Raw genomic sequence first — 23577 nt, 5'->3', positions numbered from 1 at the left:
GGACACAGGCAGGGTCCTGTGGCTCTGAAGGGTGGAAATGGTGGGAGGGGGCCATGGCCATGGTCCTGTGGCTCCCACCTGTGTGGCTGCAGGTCAGTGCACCCCCTGCCACCTGCCCACAGCCCCCAGTGCCACCCCAAACTGCCATGGCCCCATCCGTGGCCTTGACCCCCCCAGGACCCCCAGGCGCAGCCAGTGGGCACAGCCCTTCTGTAAACCTTTATTTCAGCTGGTGCACGGGGCACCACGGGGGGCACCAGCCCTGTGCTTCCCCAAAAACAGCACCTGAGGGGACCCCTGGCAGCACCCCCGCCTCTGCACCGTAGTGGGGGCACCAGGGACGCCCCGAGCAGGGGGCTCCCACGGACAGGGCCCCCCTGGCAGCATAGTGGGCACGGCGAGCCCCCCACTGTGCCCCTGGCGGCTCCCCCGGCACCTCCGGGGGGGTCTCGGCACAACCAGGACCCTGCGGAGGGAACGGGGTGTCAGCAGGGACCCCAGAATGGAGACCCCCGAGGGGGGGCCCCAGCACTGGGCACCCCAACACACGTGGCAGCCCGAGCCCACTGACCCCCAGCCCAGCAGTGTCCGTGTCCCAGTGCCAGGGGTCCCTGTACCCTCAGCCCCGGGGATCACCATGTCCCCATCCGAGGTCACCGCTCTCCCCTGTCCTTACTCACCAGAGCTGGGTCCAGCTACGTCATCGTCTCCTCTTCCTCCTCCTCTTCCTCCTCGGCCCACCCGCCCAGCGGCATCTCCCGCAGCTGCGAGGCCCGGGCAGCCGAGCCTGGAGGGCACAGGGGGGTCAGGACCCCCAGAACCCCCCACTGCTGTCAGCAGTGTCCCCCCACCCCCGGGCCACCCCCGGGCTCGTGCTCACCTGTGGTCACGAAGGGGTGTTTGGGTGCCCCCGCGGGCTGGGGGCCGGGGCCCTGCGGCTGCTGCTGCTGCTGCTGGTGGAGCTGGGGGGGGACAGGGGGCAAGGAATAGCCGAAAGCCCAGATCAGTGCTCAGATCACCCCCAGAGGCACTCAGAGCCTCCCCACGGGGCAGCAGAGCAGGGGTCCCTCAGCCCGGGACACTCCCCAGCCCCAAAGGGGTGGCAGAAAGGGCTGTCACATGGGTGACAGCAGCCGCGGTGCCTCATCCCCAGCTGGCAGTGACCAAGAACGGTGGGTGGGTGTCATCCAGTGGGACAGGGAAGGTGGGGACAGCCTGGAATGGCGCTGGGAACAAGAGACCAGGGCCAGACAGGACTCCCAGGGGATGAGGCAGAGCACCCAGACAGTGACACTCTGGGGACACCAGGGAACCCGCAGGGACCTGTCCCGGGGTGCTGTGGGCAGGGGGATCCCGGGAACGGCAGGTGACACACCTGGTGCAGGTAGATGGCGTGAAGGCTCATCTCGGCCGAGGCCACCTCGGCCAGCAGCGCCGAGCGGCTCAGGCTGCGCAGCCGCGACTCACTCAGCGCCGGCCTTGGGGCACGGGAGGGGCGGCGCGGGGGGACACGAGGTGACACCCCCGCAGCAGCACCCCCCCCTCGCTGTGACACCCCTTCCCTGCCACAACATCCCTCCCGGCCACCCCTTCCCTCAGTGACACCCCCTCCCCGCCATGACACCCCCTCCGTGACACTCCTTCCCCTCCCCACCACGACCCCCCATGCCCACCACAACACTGCTTCCCATCATGAGAGCCCCCCTCAGTGCCACCCCTCACTGCCCGGACACCCTTCCCAGCCATGTCCCCCCCGTCCCCATCACGCTCCCCTCCTCACGGCCCCTGTCCCTTGTCCCCACCTGTCCTCGGGGCACGGCTGCTCCCCGGGGCTGTCCGGGGCTCCGCAGGGCGGGGTCCCCAGGGGGTTCCGCAGGGATGCCAGCAGGCTGGCGGTGGCGCTGGCCGTGCTGCAGGGCTGCCCAAAGCGCGGCTCCCGGGCTACCAGCCCGCTGGCCGCCAGGACACTGGCCACCAGCCCCTCGGGCTACGGGGACATTCGTCAGAGGGACACCCAAAACATCCCGCAGCCCCCCCCGAAGCGCCCCCACTCACCGCCAGGGCCGAGTCCTCGGACAGAAGGGAGGCGGCCAGTGGCCCCTCGGCTAGCAGGTGCCGCGGTGGGGGCGCGGTGGCCGCGTCGCGGGTCACCTGCGCCTGGAGGTGGCCGAGGAAGCGGCGGGCGGGCGGCGGCGGCCGCCACCGGGGGTTGCTCAGGGCGAAGCGCATCAGCGACAGCTCCGTCTTGCCGTGCTCCGCCTGGCGCTCCGGGGGCGCCTCCGTGTGTCCCTCCGACAGCCACTGCGGGCACAGGGACGTGGCACACCCCCGCAGGGCACACACGCAGCCCCGCAACGCCTCCCCGGGCCCCCCGCGCCCACCTGGGGGTTGCCGTGGTGCCGCACGTCCAGCTGCGCGAAGGAGCAGATGTCGCCCACCCCCGCCACCTCCACCGTGAAGTTGCGGAAGAAGTCCACGATGTCGAGGGCGCGGGGGGGAAACGCGAAGATGAGGATCAGGGGGGTCACGAGAGGGCTCAGCAGCTCCTCCAGGATGAAAACCTGCATGGGGGGGCAGTGGGATCTGGGGGTGTCCCGGGCGGAGGTCCCAGATTCAGAAGTCCTGGGGTGGGATGTCCAGGGCAGGGGATCCTGAGGAGGGGCAGCGCTGCCCCGGGGTGAAGGGATCTCAGGGTGGGGGGCTCCTGGGAAGGGGGTGCCTCAGGAATGGGGAGTCTTGGACCAGGAGGGTCCCAGCGCGGTGGATCCCAGTTTATAGGATCCTGGCACAGGGAGCTCCCAGTCCGTGGGGTCTTGGGGATGGGGATTCCAGGGCAATGGGTTCTTGGAGCAAGGGGTCTCAGTGTTGAGGAGTCCAGGCTGGGGATCCTGATGTGGGGAGTCCCAGGACGGGGGCCTCCCAGTCTGTGCACTCCTGGGGGTGGGGAGAGGATGGTGCCAGGGGAATGGGGTCCTGGGGAGGAGGGTCTCGGGAAGCGGGGGCTGCACCCACCGCCTTGTACTGGAAGAGCTGTGCCATCTCTGCCCGTGTCTCGGCACGGCCGGCGCGGCCCTGCCAGTGCTCGGGCAGGTAATGCACGTGTGCCAGGACCCGCTGCAGCAGCTGCTCCGGGCACCACACGGCGTGCTCGTCTGGGATGAAGGACCTGGAGGGGAACAGGCGGGGTCCCACCTGAGCCTCCCACTGCCACTCAGCACAGCATGGCACAGCACAGAGCCTGGCCCATCCACCTGGCCACGGTGACCACCAACCCAGCACCCACCTGGCCACGGTGACCACGAGCCCCAGCAGCGTGATGGCTGTCAGGATGTGCTGCACCGTCAGCACGTCCTCGTCGTACACGGTGAGTACGATGAGCACGGCCAGCACGGAGCCGGCGAAGAAGCCGACGTGGCGAGCCAGCACGGCCAGCAGCGGGCTGCTGAACGAGTCCATGTACTTGGTGGCCGGCGCGTGGCCGCGGCCCAGCCGCGCCTGCAGCTCGTGGCCCAGCTCGTTGAAGTGGCGCAGGTAGTGGCGGGCGTAGAGCGACCAGCGGCGAGCGCCCAGGCTGCCCGGCGCCCGCTTCAGCCCCTCGGCGTAGCTGAAGAAGGCCAGGAGCAGGCGCCAGCCCAGCACGCAGGGGCACAGCGCCAGGTTGGCCACCCCCAGCAGCACGGCCGCCCGTGCCAGCCCCCGGGCCAGCGCCCGCCGCGAGCCCGCCCGCTTCACCTGCGGCCGCAGGCTCCAGGTGTTCTGGAAGAGCGCGGCCGGGCCGCGGAACAGCAGCAGCTCCAGGTTGAACTGCAGCCCCCGCGTGAGGAACACGACGGGGCCGAGCAGCGGCAGGCGGAAGCGCACGGGCAGCAGGGATTTGTTGACCATGGCCACGGTGTAGTTGCGGAAGCGCAGGATGCGGTGGTGGATGTCGAGCTCCGTCAGCTCCCGGCGCGGAACGCACAGGGGCTGGCGCCGCTGCAGCGCCAGCAGCCGGGCCTGCACCGACTGCCAGCTGTGGTTACACAGCTCCTCCTGGGACAGCGGCACTGGCGTTGGCACCGGGCACGCCGTGGCACAGCTCAGTGCCGTGTGGCACCGCTGTGACTCAGCATGGCCCGGCGCCGCGTGGCACCGCTCGGCCCAGCCGGACCCCCGGCCCCCCCTCGGCCCCGGCCCAGCCCCAGCCCCTCACCGCGGGGATGCCGAGCGCACGGATGTAGAAGCTCCGGATCTCCCAGTAGCCCACGAGGCGCCGGAGCGCCGTGACCAGGCGGCACAGCCACACTGCGCCCGCCAGCACCAGCAGGAACAGCAGCCACCCGCTGCCACGGAGCCTGCGGGGACACGGGTGTCACCAGCGCCACCAACCCCCCGTGGCCACCTGCCAACCACTGCCACAGAGCCTGCCAAAAAGACACAGGTGTCACCAGTGCCACTGGGACCCCCCCACAGCCACACCAGTGCCAGCAGAACCAGAAGCCACCTGCTGACATGAAGCCTGTGCGGACACAAGTGTCAGCAGTGCCAAGAAACCCTTCACAGAGGTGACAGCAGCCACCCACTGCCCTGAAGCCTGCAGAAACACAGATGTCACCAGTGCCACCAGCCGCCTCACAGCCATCTGCTGTCTCAGAGACTGCTGGGGACACACGTCACCCACAGCACCAGTGGCACCCCGACCCCCACAAACCCACTCTAGTGGCACTTGGACCTTTGCATGGCCATGCAGGCAGCAGCAGGAGGAGTAGCCACCCACAGCCACTGACCCTTTGGGGACATGCGTGTCACCGAGACCCCTGCACAGCTCCCCCAGTGTCCCCTGCCCACCTGCTGGCGCACTGCGGGGCGGGCAGCACGGCGTCGGGCAGTGTCACCTTGGCGCGCTCGGGGACGTGGCTGTGGTTGAGGGGGCGGGTGGCAAACAGGACATCGTAGTCCACACAGCACAGCAGGAACGTGCTGAAGGTGACGACGAACAGGAACTGCCTGGGGGCACGGGGGGTCAGTGGGACCCCTGTGTCACAGCCGTGTGGCACCGCACGGTGACAATGGGGGTCACTTACACCAGCTCAAGGACGTCTGAGAGCAGGACGCAGGCAAAGCCATTCCTCTGGTGGAACTGGTAGATGTGGGGGGGGTTAAGGAGACTGTGAAGGGGTCATGGATCCCCCATGTCCACCCCCATCCCCAGAGTCACCCCATGTTCCCCCAAATCCCCCACAGTGCCACTGGGTGCTGTGACAGGATATCTTGGTGAAGAAACTGTCCAGGTCCTTAACGTGGTGCCACGAGTCTGGGGGAAAAACACGGGGAGGGGTCAGGAGGGAATGTGGTACCGTCCCTCCCACCTGGCACCCCCGCGCCCCACCAAGGACCCAAAAACACCCACCTGGGGTCCCCAGACAGCCCACGGGAACCCTGGACCCCCCCCCAGGTGGGACCCCAGTACCTGTCGGTCCTTCAGTGACGTGCAGCAGCAGCTGCTCCTCCTCCTCCTCGCCGCGGGGTGAGTCCTCCTCACACTCCTCCAGCCGCCGGTATTCCCGGTACTCCCGATCCTCCTCTCCCTGCTCCATCACCTGCCGGAGAACGTGAGCACCTGCGGCCGCGACAGGGCCGCCGCGATGAGGCAGGTGTGGGGCGGAGGGGGCCGGGGGGCAGGTGTGGGGCACCGGAAATGCCACTGGGGTGCCGCAGCGCCGCCCGCGTGCCCCGAATTCGGGTGGCCTGAGCTGGCCCCGGCCGCGGGCAGGTGACACCGCAGGTGCCACCGGCCCGTCCTGTCCCACCGGCCAGGCCAGTGCCAGAGCCTGCCGTGACCCTGCAGGGCTTCCCGGGGCTCCCCGGCAGGGACCCCCTGCACGGTCTGAGGGACCCCAACACTTCCCCCAGCTGTCCCCCGGGCCACGCTGTGCTGCTCAGTCCGAGTGGGGGACACCTCCCCCCACTGACCCCCGTGTCCACAGCCCCCACACCCTTCCTCCCCATAGACCCCCCTCCCCATGTGTGCCCACAGACCCCCCTCACCACAGACACATCGCCTCGGGAGCTGGGGCAGCAGCCCAGAGCGGGACCAGCTCAGGACCAGTCCTGAGCCTTGGTGGCCGCTCAGTGCCTTGCAGACCCCCGGCCCGGGGAAGGACTGGACCCCCCCACCCCCCGGGGCAGGGCAGGACCCCGGACCTTGGGGAAGGGGACAACCCCCCCACAGGGGAGGACGGGACCCAAAACTCTTGGAAGGGACCCCAAGCCCCTGGATGGGAGCATCAGCCCCTGGGGAAGGATGGGACCCCCACCCCTGGAGCAGGACCCTTACCGCAGCGCCGCGAGTCACCAGCGTCCCCCGCGCTGGCCACAGCCGGTGTCCGGCCAGGCCAGTGGCCGCAGGTGACACCGTCCGGCCCCACCTGTCCGGGGCTGACTCACGGCGCGGGGCTGATGCAGCAAGAGGGACCCGACCCCCTCCTTGTGCAACACCCCCTTGGGGACAGCGGCCGCGTCCCCCGGGATCGGGTGTCCCGGCGGGTGACACCGGCACGGCCCGTCCCCAGCTCCGCTTCGGGAAGCCAAAAATACCCGCGGAGCCCGAAAATAGCCCGAGAGTGTAAACGGTGGGGGGGCCGTGGGGATCCCCAGGCCGGGGCCAGGCAGCCGGGACACCCCTGGGGCCAGGGACAGAGCCCAGGGGCGATGGCCCCGGTGACCCTGCCGGGACACGCGTGTGCTTCCTCGCTTCCCCTGCGTCACGGGGACCCCCGCGACACCTGCCCGCGGGGACACGGCAGGGTGACAGCCCCGTGTTGACAAGAGCCCCAGTGGCGACACATGGCTGCGCCGTAAGGACACGGACGGGGCTCGCCAGTGACCCCCGCGTGGGGACACGGGCACCCCACGGTGCAAGGACAATCCGTCCCTGACCCCGGGAAGGAGCGGTGTGACCCGCCCGGGGACAGCGGGGCTGTGCCAGCCTCGGGACCCGCTCCCCGTCCCTGCTCACCTGGCCGCCCGGTGCTGGCTGCTCCCCGCTGTCCCGGACGCTCACGGGGCCCCACGCCCGCCCAGGGTCCCGCCGCCGGCCATGGCAGCACCGACGGCAGCCCCGGGGGTCAGGGGTACCGGTGTGCGGTCTGAGCTCCGCTGCAGGTCTGGGGGTTCCGGAGGCGGCCCCGGGGAGGAGCGGATGTGCCGGGACCGGGGTCAGGGCACGGAGCTCGGGGAAGGGCCCGAGGAGCCGGTGCGGGTCGGGGCCGGCGCAGGGCCCGGGCCGCGGTGTTGGGGCTCCGCCCGCCCGGGACCGCCCCGGCCCTCCCCGGTGCCGCCCACAGCCCGCCCCGGGCCCGCCCCGTGTGTCCCGGTGCCGCCCCCGGTGCCGCCCCATGTCTCTCGGCGCCGCCCCCGCCCGGTGCCGCCATGCCGCTGCCGGTGCTCTTGCTGCGGGCTGCGGGCGCTTGGGCCCGGCTCCGGCCGCCCTCCGTCCCGCGGCGCAGGTACCGGGGCAGCGCAGGGCATCCCGGGAGGATCCCGGGGTCCCTTGGAGCGCGGGGACCCCCGATCTTGCTGGGAGGAGCCCAGGCTCGGAGGTCGCGGGGGTCCCGGGGGTGCGAGCGGGGCTGCGGGGGAGTCAGGGGTCCCGGGAACTCCTGGATCCCCGCGGGAGGACCACGGGGAGGCCGGGGCTCCCAGGAAGTTAAGGGGTCCGTGGGCTTCCCGTAGCAGCGGGAGGAGGGTCAGGGCGGGGCAGCACCGGGCAGGTTCTGGGGAGCCCCGGGGCACCTCGAGAGGATGACCCCGACTCTGGGCGTGGTGCGGCGTGGGGAGCTCGGGCTCTGCAGTGCTGGGGTGGCCGGAAGGTTCCCAGGGCCCCTTGGGTGGTGGGGGCACCCCAACTCTTGGTGGGGGGAGCCAGGACTCTTGGGTCACTTGAGGCAGGAACACAACTCTTGGTGGGGGGACATGGGATCCGCAGGTCCCTGGGGTGATCCCGCAGTTCGGGCACCCTTCACTCACCCCTCTCCCCAGTTTCAGCTATGGGGTGCGCCTGGGGCTGGCCGGGCCCCCCCGGCTGCCCCCAGCAATGCCGGCCCCCCGCCGCCTGCTCCTGGCCGGCTCGGCCACGGGCTGCGTGGTGCTGGGGCTGCTGCGCACGGCTGCACGCTGCCAGGAGGCCACTGTCCCCGCCGTCTCCCCCGGTGCTCCCGAGCCTCCAGAGTCCCCCCCGGAGCCCCTCTTTGACTGGCCACTATTCTGGACCTTCCTGCGCCCGCAGCTCCTGGCACTCTCAGCTGCTGTTGTGGTGAGCAGGGGCGAGTGGGTGGCCATGGTCGCCCTTGTCCCCGTTGTCCCTGTGTCACACCTGTGCTGTGGAATAACACATTGTCCTGTACCACTGCCACTGTCCCATTGACATGGTATGACACCTGCCATCCCAGTGCTGTCACTGGCCATCACTGTCCTAGTGCCACAGCGTGATGGCCACGGTCCCTGTGCAGGGGCGTGACACCCGCTGTCCCCATGCCATGGTGTGACACCCAGTGTCCCGGTGCCATGGTATGACACCCGCTGTCCCCATGCCATGGTGTGACACCCAGTGTCCCAGTGCTGTGCCAGACCACCTGTCCCGGTGCAGTGGCCTGACACCCTCCGTGCTGCTGTCCCAGTGCCGTGACACTGCTGTCCCTGTCTGTCCCCCCGCAGCTGGCGCTGGGTGCAGCCCTGCTCAACGTGCACATCCCGGTGCTGCTGGGCCAGCTGGTGAACGTGGTGGCCCGATGTGCCCGCGGCCACGTTCCCACCTACCTGCGGGAGGTGCGGCGCCCTGCCCTGCGCCTCTTCGCCGTCTACTGCCTGCAGGTGAGTGCTGACCCCCGAGAGAGTGGGTGGGGGGTCCTGGGGGAGCCCCCCAGCCCTCCTGACACCCCGTCCCGCAGGGCCTGCTGACCTTCGGGTACATCGCGCTGCTGGCCCGCGTCGGCGAGCGGGTGGCCGGCAACATGCGCAAGGCGCTCTTCAGTGCCCTGCTCAGGTAACCCCAGCAGGGATGGGGGCCGGGGGAGATGGGCACGCAGGGACCCCCACCCACTGCTCCCCGGCAGGCAGGAGGTGGCCTTCTTCGATGCCACACGCACGGGCCAGCTGGTGGCACGGCTGACGGCCGACATCCAGGAGTTCAAGTCTTCCTTCAAGCTGGCCATCTCCCAGGTGAGTGTGGCCATCTCCCAGGTGAGCCCAGCTATCTTCTGGGCAATCCCGGTGGTCCCCCATGCCCCTGCCCCACCGCCCACTGTGCCCCCCGCCCCAGGGCCTGCGCAGTGGCACCCAGACCGCGGGCTGCTTCGTGTCGCTGTACCTGCTCTCGCCCAAGCTCACCGGGCTCCTGCTCGTGGCGCTGCCGGCGCTGGTGTGCGCCGGTGCCTTCATCGGCGCCTTCCTCCGCAGCCTCTCCCGCCAGGCACAGGAGCAGGTAACTCTCACCTGGGACCCCCTGTCCTGCCACCCCCGAGGGCCACAGTGTGGGGTGTCCCCACCGTCCCCCCTATCCCTGCAGGTGGCCAAGGCCACTGTGGTGGCCGACGAGGCGCTGGGCAATGTGCGGACTGTGCGCGCCTTTGCCATGGAGGAGCAGCAGGCACGGTAGGGGGAAGGAGAAGGGGGAGGATGAGGGGTTTGGGGGTGGTGGGGCTGTGGCAGTGGGGGCCCCAGCCCATCCCTGCCCCAGGCTGTTCTGTGCCGAGGTGGACCGTGCTGGACATCTGAGTGAGGAGCTGGGACTGGGCATCGCCGTCTTCCAGGGGCTCTCCAACCTGGCGCTCAATGGTCAGTGGGGGTCACAGAGTGGGACCTGGGGTGCTGTGGGGTGGGACTTCCTTGGGCAGGACATCCTCCATGTCTGCATGTCCCCTTCCAACCCCAGCTCTGCCCCTACCCCACAGGCATCGTGCTGGGAACCATCTTCGTTGGTGGCTCCCTGATGGCTGGAGACGAGCTCTCACCTGGTGACCTCATGTCCTTCCTGGTGGCTTCACAGACAGTGCAAAGGTCAGGGCAGGGCCCAGTGGTACCCCCAGTACCCCTGGCACCCTCTGTACCCTGCAGCCTGCCTGGGCACAGCCCTGAGCTCAATCTCTGCCCTTGTGCATCCCAGGTCCTTGGCCAATATCTCCGTCCTCATGGGCCAGGTAGGTGGGGTGAGGGGTCCTGGCAGCCCCTGAGGCTGGAGGTTCAGGTTTGGGGCTCCGGGGGTGCATTCACACCCTCCCTGTGGGTGGTGTGGGGTCTGGGGGTCTGGGGGACCATGAGGTGCTCCTGCTGTCCCCCTACAGGTGGTGCGGGGTCTGAGTGCTGGTGCCCGTGTCTTCGAGCTGCTGAAACTGGAGCCCTCTGTGCCACTGGAGGGGGGAGCCTCCATCCCTGCCCACTCCCTGCACGGACGCATCTGCTTCAACCACATCTCCTTCAGGTGAGTCCCACCTGGCCAATCCTTGCCTGGCCTCCCATGGCTCCCTGAGCCACCCTATAGACGGGGGGATTGGCACCATGTCCCCACAGCTCTGTGGCCCCTTCTCCCCTCTCTGCAGTTATCCCACCCGGCCTGGCTACCCTGTCCTGCAGGACTTCAGCCTCACCCTGCCCCCCTGCCAGACCGTGGCCATCGTGGGCCCCTCTGGAGGAGGTACCAGTACCCCCCACCCTCTCCCTGGGTGCATCCTCCTGCACCCCAGTGCTCTGCCCAGTGTATGCCAGGGCTGGGAACCCCCCAGTGCTGCTGGAGCCAGGAGCAGGGGGCTCAGTGTCCCCTCCCCAGGGAAGTCAACGGTGGCAGCGCTGCTGGAGCGGTTCTACGAGCCCACGGAGGGAACCATCACCCTGGACGGGCACGACATCGCCGGCCTGGACCCCTCCTGGCTGCGGGGGCAGGTCATCGGCTTCATCAGCCAGGTGGGGACAGGAGTGGTGCTGGCCAGGACACCTGGCTGTCCCTGGGGAAGGGAGGGAGGTGGTCCTGGCTGGAGCTCCGTGCTGAGAGCCAGGTTTTGCTGCAGGAGCCGGTGCTGTTTGGCACAACCATCATGGAGAACATCCGCTTTGGGAAGCCCGGAGCCTCTGATGCCGAGGTGTACGAGGCTGCCCGGCTCGCCAACGCCGACGGCTTCATCCGCAGCTTCCCCGAGGGCTACGACACCATCGTGGGTACGGCCAGGACGGGAGGGGGTCACGGGAGTGGGACCCCACTGAGGTGATCCCGGGCCTGCAGGGACACTGGCTGCTGGTCACTGCTGATGTCCAGCTGTGCCAAAGGGAGCTGTGGCCACGCTGGGCTCTGAGCAGGACGGGTGGGGGCTCTCCCCAGGCTGGCGTGGCAGGGACATTCTGGGGGGTTCCCTGGCTGTGGGTTGGGTGGTCCCCTGGGATCGTGTCCCCGCGGTGTCCCGCAGGCGAGCGGGGCACGGCGCTGTCGGGGGGACAGAAGCAGCGCATCGCCATCGCCCGGGCGCTGCTCAAGGACCCGGCCGTGCTCATCCTGGACGAGGCCACGAGCGCGCTGGACGCGCAGGCGGAGCGGGCGGTGCAGGAGGCGCTGGACCGGGCGGCCACCGGCCGCACCGTGCTGCTCATCGCCCACCGCCTCAGCACCATCCGCGGCGCGCACCGCATCGCCGTGCTGGCCCAGGGCCGCGTGGTCGAGGTGAGACGCGGGGCAGGGCGGGGACGGGCGGGCGCGGTCACCGGGAGAGAGGTGACACCACCCGGCTGTCCCCTCTGTCTCCGCAGGCAGGGACTCACGAGGAGCTGGTGCGGCGGGGAGGGCTCTACGCCGAGCTCATCCGACAGCAGACCAAGGAAGGGTCCTGAGGGGGTCCCCCCGCTGCTCCCCAATAAACCAGGGGTGGAAGGCGGACCCAGGCGGCTCCGCGTTGTGGCGGGACGTTGCGAAGGGTCCTCCGGGCCGCTGGAGGGCGCCTGTGGCACCGGAGAGGCGGCGGGGTCATGGGCGGAGCCGGGTTGAGTGATGTTTTTGTGGGCGTGGTTAACAGGGCTGGCCCCGCCCCTCCCCTGCCGCCCTGCCCCGCGGGGCGGGGTGTCCCCCGTGTCCCCCGTGTCACCCCTGCTTCGTGTGACCCCCCCGAGGTGCGGGACCCCTGTGCGGCCCTGTCGGGGTGAGCGTTCCCTGTGTGGCCCCCGGGGCAGGGTGTCCCGTGTGTCACCCGTGGACTGTGGCACCCCTGTCACTCCCGAGTGAGGAACCGCTGCGGCACCCCCGCGGGATTGGAGGGGTGAGCCCCGACGTGACCTCGGGATGGGGCACCCCTGCATTCCCCCCCCCCCGGGATGGAGGAGCCTTTGCGTGATTTCTGTGATGGAGGACCCCGATATTACCCCCGGGGCAGGGGGCTCGTGTGTCAGTTCCAGGGGGGAGGAACCCCTGGGTGACCTCTGGGATGGGGTGACCCCCGTGTGACCCCCCCGCTGGAGTGAGGGGGGTCGCCTGTGCCACCCTCCAGGGTGGGAACCCCTCTATCACGCCTGGAGTGAAGGGACCCTGTGTCACCTTTCTGGGGCAGGGACCCTCTGCATGACCCCGGGATAGGGGAGCCCTGGAATGAGGGTTACCTCTTCCTAACGCCACGGGATGGACCGTGTCCTGTGCTGCCCCTCAAGGTAGGGGACCCTTGTGTCGACCCCTCCAGGCGGGGGGGCCCCCTGTGTGACCCCTGGGATAGGATTAGCCCTGCACGACTTCCCCGGGGTGGGGAATCCCATAGGTCAGCCTTTGAACGGGAAACTCCTGTGTCACCCCCGGAGAAGGTGGACCCTGTGACATCTTTCTGGGGTGAAGACTCCACTGCATCACTTCGCGGGGTGCAGGGACCCCTGTGTGATCCCGGGGATGGGGGGACCGCCGTATGACCCCCGAGATGGGTTCCCCATGGCTGCCCGATGAAGGGGCGCTGTCTGATACCCCCCTTTCCCGGGGATCTCGGCTCCCCCCCGTACCCCAAGGCTGCGGCCGCCGGCGGGGGCGGCGGGTGGAGCCGAGCGGGAGGGGCGGGGGCGGCGGCGGCGGGGGGCGGCGGGGACCGGCGGCGGCTGCGCCGCGGTGGGAGCGGAGCCGAGAGCCGGGAGCGGGACCGGGGCTGGGCTTGGAACTGGAGCTGGAACTGGGATCGGGGCTGGGACTAGATCCGGGACCGGGATCAGGAGGGGGACCGAGGCTGGAATCGGGACCGGATCCGGGACCAGGGCTCGAACCGGGATCGGAAGCGAGACCGCCACCGGGGCTGAGGCTAGGGCTGGAACAGGGACGGGGGCTGCGCTGCGCTGCCCGCGGCTCCGCGGCACCGGCCGGGCAGCATCGGCACCGGCAGCGTGAAGGACCGGGGGAGCGAAGCGGCCGGTCCTGCCCTCCCATCTCATCTCCTGCCTTCCTCTCCCCTGCCCACCCTCCTCCCCCTCCCCTCCCCGCCAGCTGCGCCCTGAGCCCGGCGCGGCGATGGGCTGAGGCTGCGGGGCACCACGGGGCCCCGGCCGCAACAGGATGAGGAGGGGCTCGGAGGGCAGCGGGGAGGGCGAGGGGCTCTCCAGCCTGCGGGCCTTCGCCCACAGCTCCTCGCTGCACGGCATCAGCCACGTCTTCGCCTACGGGGCCGTGTCCCTGCGCCGCGTGCTCTGGGGCGGCTTTTTCCTGGGCTCGCTGGGGCTGCTGCTGCTCGTGTGCGCCGAGCGCGTCGCCTACTTCCTCACCTACCCGCACGTCACCAAGCTGGACGAGGTGGCTGCCCGCAACCTCACCTTCCCGGCCATCACCATCTGCAACCTCAACGAGTTCCGCTTCTCCAAAATCACCCGCAACGACATGTACCACGTGGGCGAGCTGCTGGCGCTGCTCAACGAGCGCTACGAGATCAGCAACCCGCAGCTGGCTGAGCCCCACGTCCTGGACGCGCTGCGCGACAAGGCCAACTTCAAGAACTTCAAGGCGAAGCCCTTCAGCATGGCCGAGTTCTACAACCGCACGGGCCACGACCTGGCTGACATGCTGCTGCAGTGCTCCTTCCGTGGCACCGGCTGCACTGCCCGCAACTTCACCGTGGTGAGTGCCAGGAGGGTGGGGAGGGGACCCACTGAGTGCCCCGGGGCTGCGGAGGGACACGGGAGTCCTGCTGAGGTCAGGCACCGGCAGGTGATGCCCCTCTCTTATGCCACCAGCAGCAGCGCTCAGCCCCTGCCCAGCCCGCTGGGCACAGCAGCTGCCAGACAGGGATGCCCCTGCCCTGGGTGCTGCAGGGGTGCCAGCACTGCCAACAGTGCCCGGGATGGAGCGGGGCTGTGCTGGGCACCCCGTGCTGGCTGGGGGTCTCTGCTGGCATGCAGGCACTGGGCAGGGGTGGTGGTGGGCACAGGATGCTCAGGATTATGGGGTGCTCACGGGTACAGGGTGCTCTCCTGCATAGGAGTGTCACTTGTATAGGGTGCTCAGAGGTGCAGCCCCCACCGGCTGTGCCAGCCTCAGGTGCCACTAGGCACTGCCAGCAGCAGCCACTGCCCTGACTGTTGGCACAGAGGCTCCCATGGGCAGCTCTTCCATGCCTGGCAGCTGTGCCAGCCCTGCTGTGACCCCCAGCAGCACCTACTGCTGCTCCCAGCACTCTCCACCCCTACCTCCAGCAGCCCCATTCCTGCCCCCAGCACCCCCCACTGCGGCCCCCAGAACAGGGCAGGGGCAGTGGCACAGTCAGGGATGATGACACTTGTGTGGCAGGCAGGGACACTGGGACGGGCAGGGACGGTGGCACAGGCAGAGTGGGGTGTGGCGGTGACATGGGCAGGACAGGCAGGGACATTGGCACAGGCAGTGATGGCGGCTTGGGCAGCACAGACACTTCCCTCCTGCCACAGCAGCACCAGGCAGCAGCGTGGGCACGGGGCAGCTCAGTCTGCCATGCCAGCTCTGCCCAGTCCACATCACTGTCCCCAGCAATTACTGTCACCTTAATGCTCTTAAAGCGCTAATTAATTCACCACGCAGCTGAGGGACGAGCTGCCCTTTGAGAGATCTGTGCCCCCCGTGCTCCCTCTGTTGCCCCCGTGTCCCAGTGCCCGTGGCCACAGCTGCCCTGCCAGTGTCCCTTTAGCACGGCTAGGCAGTGGTGATGGCCCCTGAGTGCCAGGACACGTGGCAGGAGGGTCCCAAGTGCACAACTTGGGGTGGGTGGCATGTGCCTGGTTAAGCAGCAGGGTCCTGGCTCCCTAAATCCCCCCAAAATCCCCAGGCTCGGCCAGTCTTGGTCCTGGTTTGGGATCCTCTGCCCTGGGCCACGGTGCTAAGCTCTGGCACTGTGTCCCAGCCCCTCATCCCAGCCCGGGCCCCAGTGTCCCTGAGGTTCCTGGACATGTGGTGAGGGCCCAAGGGCCATCAGGGTGAGCTGCGTTTCATCTCGCCTCCTCCAAGGCGAGTTGGATGGGGCAGGATGAGGGTATGGGGGACAGGGGATCTTTGGGGAGCAGTGCTGGGGGTCCCCAGGGCGCAGGGCTGTGGGTCCCTGTGTGACCCTGAGTGTGGAGCACAGGACTGGCAGTGCTGGGGCCATGTCCCCATCACTGTCCCCACCCATGCCCCCCCCCCCCAGCATCCCCAAGCCGGGCAGCCGTTGCCATGACACCCGCCCCCCCCTTTCCTCCTTGGGCACCGCATTGCCATGGCAACGGGTCCCCACTTTGGGAGCAGCTGGTTGCCACAGCAACGCCCCCTCCCTCCCCCCCGTGGGACATAACCCCCGGGTGGGGGCACCCATAGCAGAGAGGACCATGACGTCACGGGACTGTATGGCAGGAGCTGGGGGGCCACGGGACCAGTCTGGGGGCTCAGGGTCACCCCAGGATCGCTGGCTGTGGGTACTGATCCCTGGGAACTCAAGGTCACCCCAGGGTTCCTGGTTGGGGGTGCAGGTCCCTGGGGTGGCTGGCCCAGGACAGGCTCTCGGGTCCTGGGGGGGGACAAGGTGGCTTCTGCCGCTGTGACAAAGGAGTCCCCATCACCGTTCTGGCTTGTGCCCTCCCATCTCAAGTGTCCCCATATGTTCCCTGGAACCGCGACGAAACCCAATATCCCTGCAGAGCCGCGGCAGCACAGGCACAGGCACCATCAGCGTCCTCGCCTTCTCCTGGGGGCACTGGCATCCTATCCCAGGGCACACTGGGACCCCATCCTGGGTCCTGTAGGGCACTGGGATCCTGTCCTGGCTCATGTGGGGCACTGGAATCTCCACTGCCATGTCCCCGTGGCCATGTCCCATGTGTGCCCCGTGTCCCTGCAGATTTTCACACGCCTAGGGAAGTGCTACACGTTCAATCCCGGGGGGCCAGGGCGCGAGGTGCTGACCACGCTGCAGGGCGGCTCCGGCAACGGCCTCGAGCTCATGCTCAATGTGCAGCAGGAGGAGTACCTGCCCGTCTGGGGGGACACAGGTGAGACCCTGCCCTTCTGGGGGGACATGGTTGAGATCCCTTGCCCTGCACCTGACCCCCTGCCCTGCTCTGCAGATGAGACCTCGTTTGAGGTGGGGGTGAAGGTGCAGATCCACAGCCAGGACGAGCCGCCCTTCATTGACCAGCTGGGCTTCGGCGTCGCCCCTGGCTTCCAGACCTTCGTGTCCTGCCAGCAGCAGCGGGTATCCGGGCACGGCGCCCGGGGCTGGGCACAGACCCCGAGGGATCGGGATGGGCCCCTGGAGGGATTGGGATGGACCCTCAAAGGGCTCGGGATGGCCTTGTGTTGCCACAGACATCCCCATGGGTACCACTGCCTTCTCCGTGGGGACGGGCCGTGCCCAGCCATGCTATGGGTACCGTGCCACAAGAGCAGCACAGGGTGTGGGGCAGCCCCACGGCAGGTGCAGGCAGCCCCTGTGCAGGCAGGGCTCCGGCAGCGACCCCCGGCTCCTGCAGAACAGCCGCCGGGGGGGTGGTGGCACCGGCCCCCGCAGCCAGACACCTAAATTTAGGTGCCTCGGGTGGGTGTCACCACGTGTGCCGGCGCATGGGCGACAGGAGCACGGCGGCAGCAGGAACGCGGCCCTGGCACCCACGGGTGGGGGGGAGCTGGGTCTTCACCAGGCATGATCCCTGCACCAGGCACCGAGGGGAGGGTGGGGGTCCGTGCTGAGCCCCCACCTGGTATGTCCTGTTCCTGCATGCTCCCACACTGTGCCGCCTGCCAGACTTCGCGGTGGCACCCACTACAGGTGACAACTGCTGCAACAGCCATCCCCGTGCCCCGAAAGGAGGGGACAGGGTGGGACGGGGGCTCTGGGGTGGCAGGACCCCCAGCACTGGCTGTGCGGGGTGAGCTCTGCCCGAGGGACGGCACTGCAGGGCGGTGGCGGGTGGCCGGGTATGACACCGGGACATCGGGGTTGCCACGGGGCCCCAGGACGCCGTGTTTTCCTTAGCGGGTGCCCGGCAGCTGGTGTACCTGCCCCCGCCGTGGGGGGACTGCAAGGCCACCCCCATCGAGTCCGACTTCTTCACCAACTACAGCCTGACGGCGTGCCGCCTGGACTGCGAGACGCGCTACCTGGCCGAGAACTGCAATTGCCGCATGGTGCACATGCCGGGTGAGCGGGGGGGGCGGCCGGGGGGCTGCGGGGCTGCCCGGGCCATCCCCGCCCCTGCGACCGCCGCTCCCCCGCAGGCAATGCCAACGTCTGCACCCCCGAGCAGTACAAGGAGTGCGCCGACCCCGCGCTGGGTACGTACCCCGGGCCCCCAGTGGCCCCGGACACCCCTGGCCTGTCCCTGGAACCCCTCAGCCTCCCCGTGTCCCCATTTCTGTGAGTGCAGCTCCGGTGTCCCTGTGTCCCCAGCACTGTGAGCGTGGCTCTGGTGTCCCTGTGCCCTCGCTGGGGTGGGGGTCACTACTGTCACTGCTGTCCCCAGACGCGCAGGGCCGTGCCCCCTCCCTGTGCCACACCTGTCCCGGGTGGGACCCACCACCACCACCCAGCTCTGTCCCCGGGGCATCCCGCCTCCCCCCGTGGGCTGGGGTGCTGGGGGTCCCGGTCCCACCCACGCCCCCCCAGACTTCCTGGTGACGAAGGACAGCGAGTACTGCGCGTGCCGCACGCCCTGCGCCATGGTGCGCTACGGCAAGGAGCTCTCCATGGTCAAGATCCCCAGCAAGGCCTCGGCCAAGTACCTGGCCAAGAAGTTCAACAAGACGGAGCAGTACATTGCGTGAGTGACACTGCCACCACTGCGGTGTCACTGCGGTGTCACCCACCGCCTCGCCAGCGCACAGCGTGACACAGCCCCACAGCCCCAGCATGAGAACCGGCGTCACACGGCACAGAGTGACAGTGTGACATGGCACAGCATGGCCCCACGACATGACGTGTGACACAACGTCCCCAGCATCTATGAACTGGCACAGCCCAGAGTGACAGTGTGACACGGCACACCCCCATAGCATCCCCCAGCAGACATGAACTGGGACAGCATGGCAGTGTGACACAGCCACACACGGCATCCCCGTCACACACAGCCCAAAATGATGCTGTGACATAGCATGGCACGGTGTGACAGCATGACATGGCACAGCATGGCACGGCATGGCCTCCCCTGTGTCCCAGGAACGGGAAACCCACATGGCACAGCACGGCATGGCTCAGCTTGGCATGGCACAGCACGGCCTGGCACTGGGCGCTTCTCTGCACTGCCCCACAGTACCCCACGGCATAGTCCTGCCCCCTCAGCCTGACACAGCACAGCCTGACACTGCCCTCTCGTCCCCTGTGTCCCCTGTGTCCCTAGGGACAATGTGCTGGTCCTGGACATCTTCTTCGAGGCGCTGAACTACGAGATGATCGAGCAGAAGAAGGCGTACGAGGTGGCGGGGCTGCTGGGTGAGGGACAGGGGTCTGGGGGTGCCAGGGGGACCAGGGCTCTGCCCTCACTGACACCTGTCACCTCCCGAACAGGTGACATCGGGGGGCAGATGGGGCTCTTCATCGGTGCCAGCCTCCTCACCATCCTGGAGATCTTTGATTACCTGTACGAGGTGAGCCCAGCCTGGCCTCCCCCTGCCCGGGGGTCTCAGGGCTGGGACTCTCACCTGCCCCCCCCCCCCCCCCCCCCCCAGGTGTTCCGGGACAAACTGCTCAGCCTGTACAAGGAGAAGAAGCGGAGTCCCCGGAGCGATGGCGGCACCCTGGTAACCCCCCCGTGCCCCCCCCTCCCCAGCCCCCAGCCCAGGGCTCGCACCTCCCCATCTCCCCGCTCACCGCTCTCTCACCGCCCGTCCAGGAGCACCCGGCGGTCCCGGGCAGCCCCACGGCCCCGCGCCCACCCAGGTACACGTGGGGGGGCAACCAGAGCCCCCCGGGGGCCGGCGCGGGGGCGTGGGGCTGTCACTCCCCGGGGGAAGGTGGGGGTCCCTGGGGGGCTCCCCAGGGCCATTCCCTGCAGATCTCCCGCATTCCCTGCGAACCCCCGGCATTCTCTGCAGAGCTCTCATTCCCCGGTGACTCCCCCCATTCCCTGCACACATCCCCCATCCTCATCACCCCCCACAGCACCCTGTTCCGGGGCACTCCCTGCCCTGACACCCCTCAGCTGGGCTGGGGTCCCCCAACCTCCCCTCTGGGACACAGTGGAGAAGGAGGGGGGGGCCGGGTGGGGGGCACGGGAGGGGCTCCAGCTTGGCCGCGTGGTGTCCCCTGCCCAAGTGGAGGGCTCCTGGGCCACCCTGGGGGGCACTAGGGGAGGGGGCAAGGGGCAGAGCCTCCCAGCAGGCAGGGGGATGGCAGTGGGAGCTGACCCCCCGACCCCCCTGCAGAGCGCCTGGCCCCCCCTGCCCGGCCCCACGCCCCGTCTCGGCGTCACCCCGAACCTGCTACCTCGTCACCCGGCTCTAGGGTCCCCCCCGGGCCCCCCCGCAGAGCCCAGCCCGCCCCCCCGCCGGCCGGGGGGCTGGGGGGACACTCCCGGGCCGCGGGGCGGCCTCCAGGCCTCCCGTGCCCCCTGAGGGGGTGTCGGGGGGCTGGGGGTGAGGGCCCCCCCCCGGCCCTGCTCCCACGTCCCTGCATGCGCTGCCTGTGCCCCCTCGCGCTGGACATGCACCCCCTCCCTACAGCCCCCCCAAATAAAGAGGTGCCCCAGGCCCTGGCTCCGGGCTGCTGGGGGGGACGGGACGCTCCGGGAAGGAGAAGGCAACACAGGGGGGTCACAGGGCTGGGTTAGGGGTCAGGGGCTGGCAGGGGGGTTCCCGACACCCCAGGAAGGAGGAGGCGGCGCTGGGGGGAAGCTCTTTATGGGAAACCGAATGCACATCACCCATGTACAGCAGTGCCCTGGCACAGGGCACACCCGGGACCCCCTGGCAGAGGAGGGGTCGGGGGGAGCAGGGAGAGGAGAGTGGGGGGTGTATTCCCCCCCTGGGTCCCTGTGCCTGGTCCCGGAGGGTCCTGCCCCTCCACCAGCCGTGTGGCCCCGTGTCCTGGGGGTTCCCATGCCCTTGGGAATCCCCTGCCCCCAGGTGAGTCCCGTTTCCCTGGGGGGGGTCCAAGCCCTCTCATACCCCCCCCGGGGCTGGGGGTCCAGCAGGGTTGCACCAGCCCCCCGCAGCCAGGGCAGAACCTAATAAATACCGGAGGGAGGGGGGGGCTGCAGTTCGGGGGGGCTGGCATGGGCTGGCACCCAGGTGCAGGGGGCTGGGGGCTGCCCCCCCTCAGGGGGGGTCTGGGGAGTCGGGGGGCCCTAAGGGGGGCAGAAGTCGGTGAAGTAGGGGTGCTGCAGGGCCTCCTCCGCTGAGATCCGCTGCACCGGATTGCACTTGAGCAGATTCTGGGGGGCACGGGGGGCTGAGGGGGGAGAGCACAGACCCTCCCCATCCCACAGCCCCCCCAGCTGGGCAGGGGGCTGCGAGGGGGGAGGGCACCCACTCCCAGGAGCCAGAGCCCCCATGAGGTGGGCAGGGGTGACAGGTGTGGGGGACACAGCGATGGGACACGAGCAGGGGCAGTGCAGGCTAGGGGACACAGGCGGGGGGGACACAGGCGGGAGTGGCACAGGCAAGGGGACAGAGGCAGCGTCTCACCTGCAGCAGGTCCCGGCCAGTCGCATTCAGCTTGGGAACCACGTTGACCAGGGAGGTGGTAGCTGGGTACATGGGGTAGGGCTGGGGACACACAGGTGACCCAGGTGACCCCCAGCTCCCCCAGAGCCCCCTATTCCCTCTCACCCCCCGGATTTCCTGCCCTCACCTTGTAGTCTGGCAGCTTGGCCATGGCCGGCCACTGCTCCTCTGTAGGGGTCCCCAGCAGCGTGGGGACAGTCAAGGGCCACCAGGGCAGTCAAGGGTACCCAGCGCGTGCCCCCTTGCCCTGCCTGGTGGGTTGTCCCATTCCAAGGGATCCTCATACCCAGAGATCCCCATTCCCTAGGGGTCCCTATTCTGCAGGGCTCCCCATTCCCAAGCGATCATCATGCCCGCAGGCCTCCCCATTCCCAGGGGATTTCCCCATTTCCTGGGGGCTCTCCATTCAAGGGTTTCCCCATCCCTTTGGGTTCCCCACTCCCTGAGCTCCCCGTTCCCAGGCAGTCCGTTCTGGGGTTCCCCATTCCCAAGGATATCGGAAGATCCTCTTCAGCTGATCATCCACATCGTTGCCCGGGAAGAGGGGCCGCCCCGCGTTGGCCAGTTCTGGGGGGACAGGGGGTGGTTACCACAGGCCCCCATGGCCCTCCAGGTCCCTCTCCACTCCCCCGGCCCCCCAGTGTACCCGCAAAGATGCACCCAGCTGACCACATGTCAATGGAGGTGGAGTAGAGCTTGGCACCGAAGAGAACATCAGGGGGCCGGTACCACAGAGTGACCACCTGGGGAGGGACAGGGACAATTGGACAAGGACAAGGAGAACCCCAGCCAGGCAGATGGGGCCAGGACTCCGAGCCCCATGAGCCCCACGAGGCCCTGCTCACCTCGGCTGAGTAGCAGCGCACAGGGATGCCAAAGGCCCGAGCCAGCCCGAAATCCGCCAGCTTGAGCTCCCCATTCTGGGGGGACAGACGGGGTCAGCGTCGGGGGCCCCACCTGTGTCCCCCGCACCCCAGGAACAGCGGCCCTGTTGCCTTTCCCACCATTGGGAACATGGGAGAGACGGAGCTGCAACTGTGGCTGGACAGTCACAGGTGTGACTCCCCAAGACAGACAGACAGACAGACAGACCCCGGTTCCCAGTATAAGCCCCGAGCACAGCCCCTGCTCCCAGGTGTGCCTGCCCTGACAGACAGCCCTACTCCATCACCCCTTGTCCCGATCCCTTTCCCCCGAGACCCCTCTCCCCCCATGCCCACCCTGTTGATGAGCAGGTTCTGGGGTTTCAGGTCCCGGTGCAGGACGTTGCGGCTGTGGCAGAACGCGAGGCCCTTCAGCAGCTGGTACATGAAGGACTGTGGGGGAGCACAGGCGGGGTCCGTCAGCCCCCAGCACCCCCACAGGGCACAGCCGGGACCCCTTGGGCTCCCCAAGACTCCCAAACCCACCTTGACAATCTCGGGGTCCAAATCCCCGTTGCAGCTGTCAAAGTATTTCTTCAGGTCCTGGGGGGAAGCAAAGGGTGGCCGGGAGCGGTGACTCCCAGAGACCCCCAGGGACCCCCGTGCCCCCCCAGGACCCCCGTATCTGCGGTGCTCACCTGATCACAAAACTCAAAGACCAGAGTCAGCTTCTTGTCGCTGTGCAGAACGTCGTGGAGCCTGCGAGGGAGGGGTCCCTGAGCCCCCCAGCGCCCGGCCGGGCCCGGGACACCCGGCAGGAGCGGTCCCCGAGCCACGACCCCCCAGCCCCGGTACCTCCCAGAGCCCCCCGGTACCTGACAATGTTCTTGTGCTTGAGCTCCTTGAGCAGGCAGATCTCCCGCAGCGCCGAGCTGGGCACTCCCTGCGGGACACGCCGGGTTGTGGGAGCCGGGGGATGCGCGGGAGTCCCGGGGGGTCCCGGGGTGTCCCGAGGGGATCCCGGGAGGATCCCAGCCCCGGCCCCCCCTCACCTCATCATCGTCGTCCAGCCGCACCCGCTTCAGCGCCACGATCTCGTGCGTCTCCCGGTTCTTGGCCTTGAACACGGTCCCGTAGGTGCCTGCGGGAGGCGGAAGGGGGTCACGGCCGAGCTCCCGGTACCTGTACCGACACCGCCGCCGGGCCCCACAGCACCCGCCTCCCTGCGTACGGCCCCGGCCCTGCCGCACCTTCGCCGATCTTCTCCAGCTTCTCGTATTTCTGCATCGCGCCGCGATCGGTCCCGGCGCGGCCCGGCCCCGGTACCGGCCCCACCACCGGCCCCCGCCCGCCCCGCCACACCTCCCGGCAGCCCCCGCGCGGTCCCGCCCCGCCACACCTCCCGGCAGCCCCCGCGCGGCCCCGCCCCGCCACACCTCCCGGCAGCCCCCGCGTGGCCCCGCCCACCCTGCCACACCTCCCGCCATGGCACCGCCCACCCAGCCCCACCCCCGCCCCGTGGTTCCGGGTTCGATCCCCGGCTCCTCCCGCCCGAGTCCCCGCCGGACCCTCCGGGTCCCCTCA

The 23577-nt window shown here is 69.2% G+C and overlaps 4 protein-coding genes across 8 annotated transcripts; 2 read left to right on the top strand and 2 right to left on the bottom strand.

Moving 5' to 3' along the window:
- Positions 1-206: 206 nt before the first annotated feature.
- ATG9B (autophagy related 9B) lies at positions 207-7415 on the bottom strand. Of its 3 annotated transcripts, XM_088171946.1 has the most exons (15): positions 6998-7294; positions 5450-5579; positions 5250-5293; positions 5064-5128; positions 4828-4986; positions 4193-4334; positions 3284-4032; positions 3013-3166; positions 2382-2561; positions 2056-2301; positions 1803-1987; positions 1376-1478; positions 881-962; positions 681-787; positions 207-466 (listed from the first exon to the last, which is right to left on the bottom strand). In XM_088171946.1, the coding sequence occupies exons 2-14, from the start codon at positions 5574-5576 to the stop codon at positions 696-698; spliced, it is 2328 nt and encodes a 775-aa protein (XP_088028072.1). In that variant the 5' UTR covers positions 5577-5579; positions 6998-7294; the 3' UTR covers positions 207-466; positions 681-695. The 3 variants fall into 3 exon arrangements, 2 of the variants coding, with proteins under 2 accessions (XP_088028072.1, XP_088028117.1); XR_015806312.1 differs by lacking the exon at positions 207-466 and having other exon boundaries at positions 734-787; positions 881-1478; positions 6998-7415; XM_088171991.1 differs by lacking the exons at positions 207-466; positions 681-787; positions 6998-7294 and having other exon boundaries at positions 881-1478; positions 5450-6977.
- On the top strand, positions 7383-11896 carry ABCB8 (ATP binding cassette subfamily B member 8). Its single transcript, XM_014890401.2, has 16 exons — positions 7383-7487; positions 8020-8293; positions 8695-8850; positions 8928-9022; positions 9093-9198; positions 9299-9460; positions 9545-9630; positions 9716-9813; positions 9930-10035; positions 10142-10175; positions 10320-10456; positions 10575-10669; positions 10802-10935; positions 11040-11187; positions 11433-11683; positions 11770-11896. Exons 1-16 carry the CDS (start codon positions 7411-7413, stop codon positions 11848-11850), a joined length of 2040 nt encoding a protein of 679 aa, XP_014745887.1. The 5' UTR covers positions 7383-7410; the 3' UTR covers positions 11851-11896.
- Positions 11897-13519: 1623 nt separating this feature from the next.
- Positions 13520-20154, top strand: ASIC3 (acid sensing ion channel subunit 3). 3 transcript variants are annotated; one of them, XM_088172295.1, is made up of 11 exons: positions 13520-14089; positions 16314-16464; positions 16540-16667; positions 17462-17612; positions 17690-17746; positions 18078-18231; positions 18808-18899; positions 18975-19054; positions 19136-19207; positions 19300-19352; positions 19832-20154. In XM_088172295.1, exons 1-11 carry the CDS (start codon positions 13535-13537, stop codon positions 19908-19910), a joined length of 1572 nt encoding a protein of 523 aa, XP_088028421.1. In that variant the 5' UTR covers positions 13520-13534; the 3' UTR covers positions 19911-20154. The 3 variants fall into 3 exon arrangements, with proteins under 3 accessions (XP_088028421.1, XP_088028386.1, XP_088028331.1); XM_088172260.1 differs by lacking the exon at positions 19300-19352; XM_088172205.1 differs by lacking the exon at positions 19832-20154 and having other exon boundaries at positions 19300-19770.
- Positions 20155-20289: 135 nt separating this feature from the next.
- On the bottom strand, positions 20290-23359 carry CDK5 (cyclin dependent kinase 5). The gene is made up of 12 exons (XM_014890415.2): positions 23244-23359; positions 23046-23134; positions 22869-22936; positions 22692-22752; positions 22540-22596; positions 22351-22446; positions 21976-22050; positions 21777-21873; positions 21628-21697; positions 21258-21318; positions 21092-21172; positions 20290-20838 (listed from the first exon to the last, which is right to left on the bottom strand). The coding sequence occupies exons 1-12, from the start codon at positions 23278-23280 to the stop codon at positions 20752-20754; spliced, it is 879 nt and encodes a 292-aa protein (XP_014745901.1). The 5' UTR covers positions 23281-23359; the 3' UTR covers positions 20290-20751.
- Positions 23360-23577: the final 218 nt, after the last annotated feature.

The sequence above is a fragment of the Sturnus vulgaris genome, chromosome 1 (assembly GCF_052056855.1).
Source record: "Sturnus vulgaris isolate bStuVul1 chromosome 1, bStuVul1.hap1, whole genome shotgun sequence".
Classification (NCBI taxonomy): domain Eukaryota; kingdom Metazoa; phylum Chordata; class Aves; order Passeriformes; family Sturnidae; genus Sturnus; species Sturnus vulgaris.
Note: the sequence above shows the minus strand (reverse complement) of the source record. Positions and strands in the feature narration are given on the sequence as shown.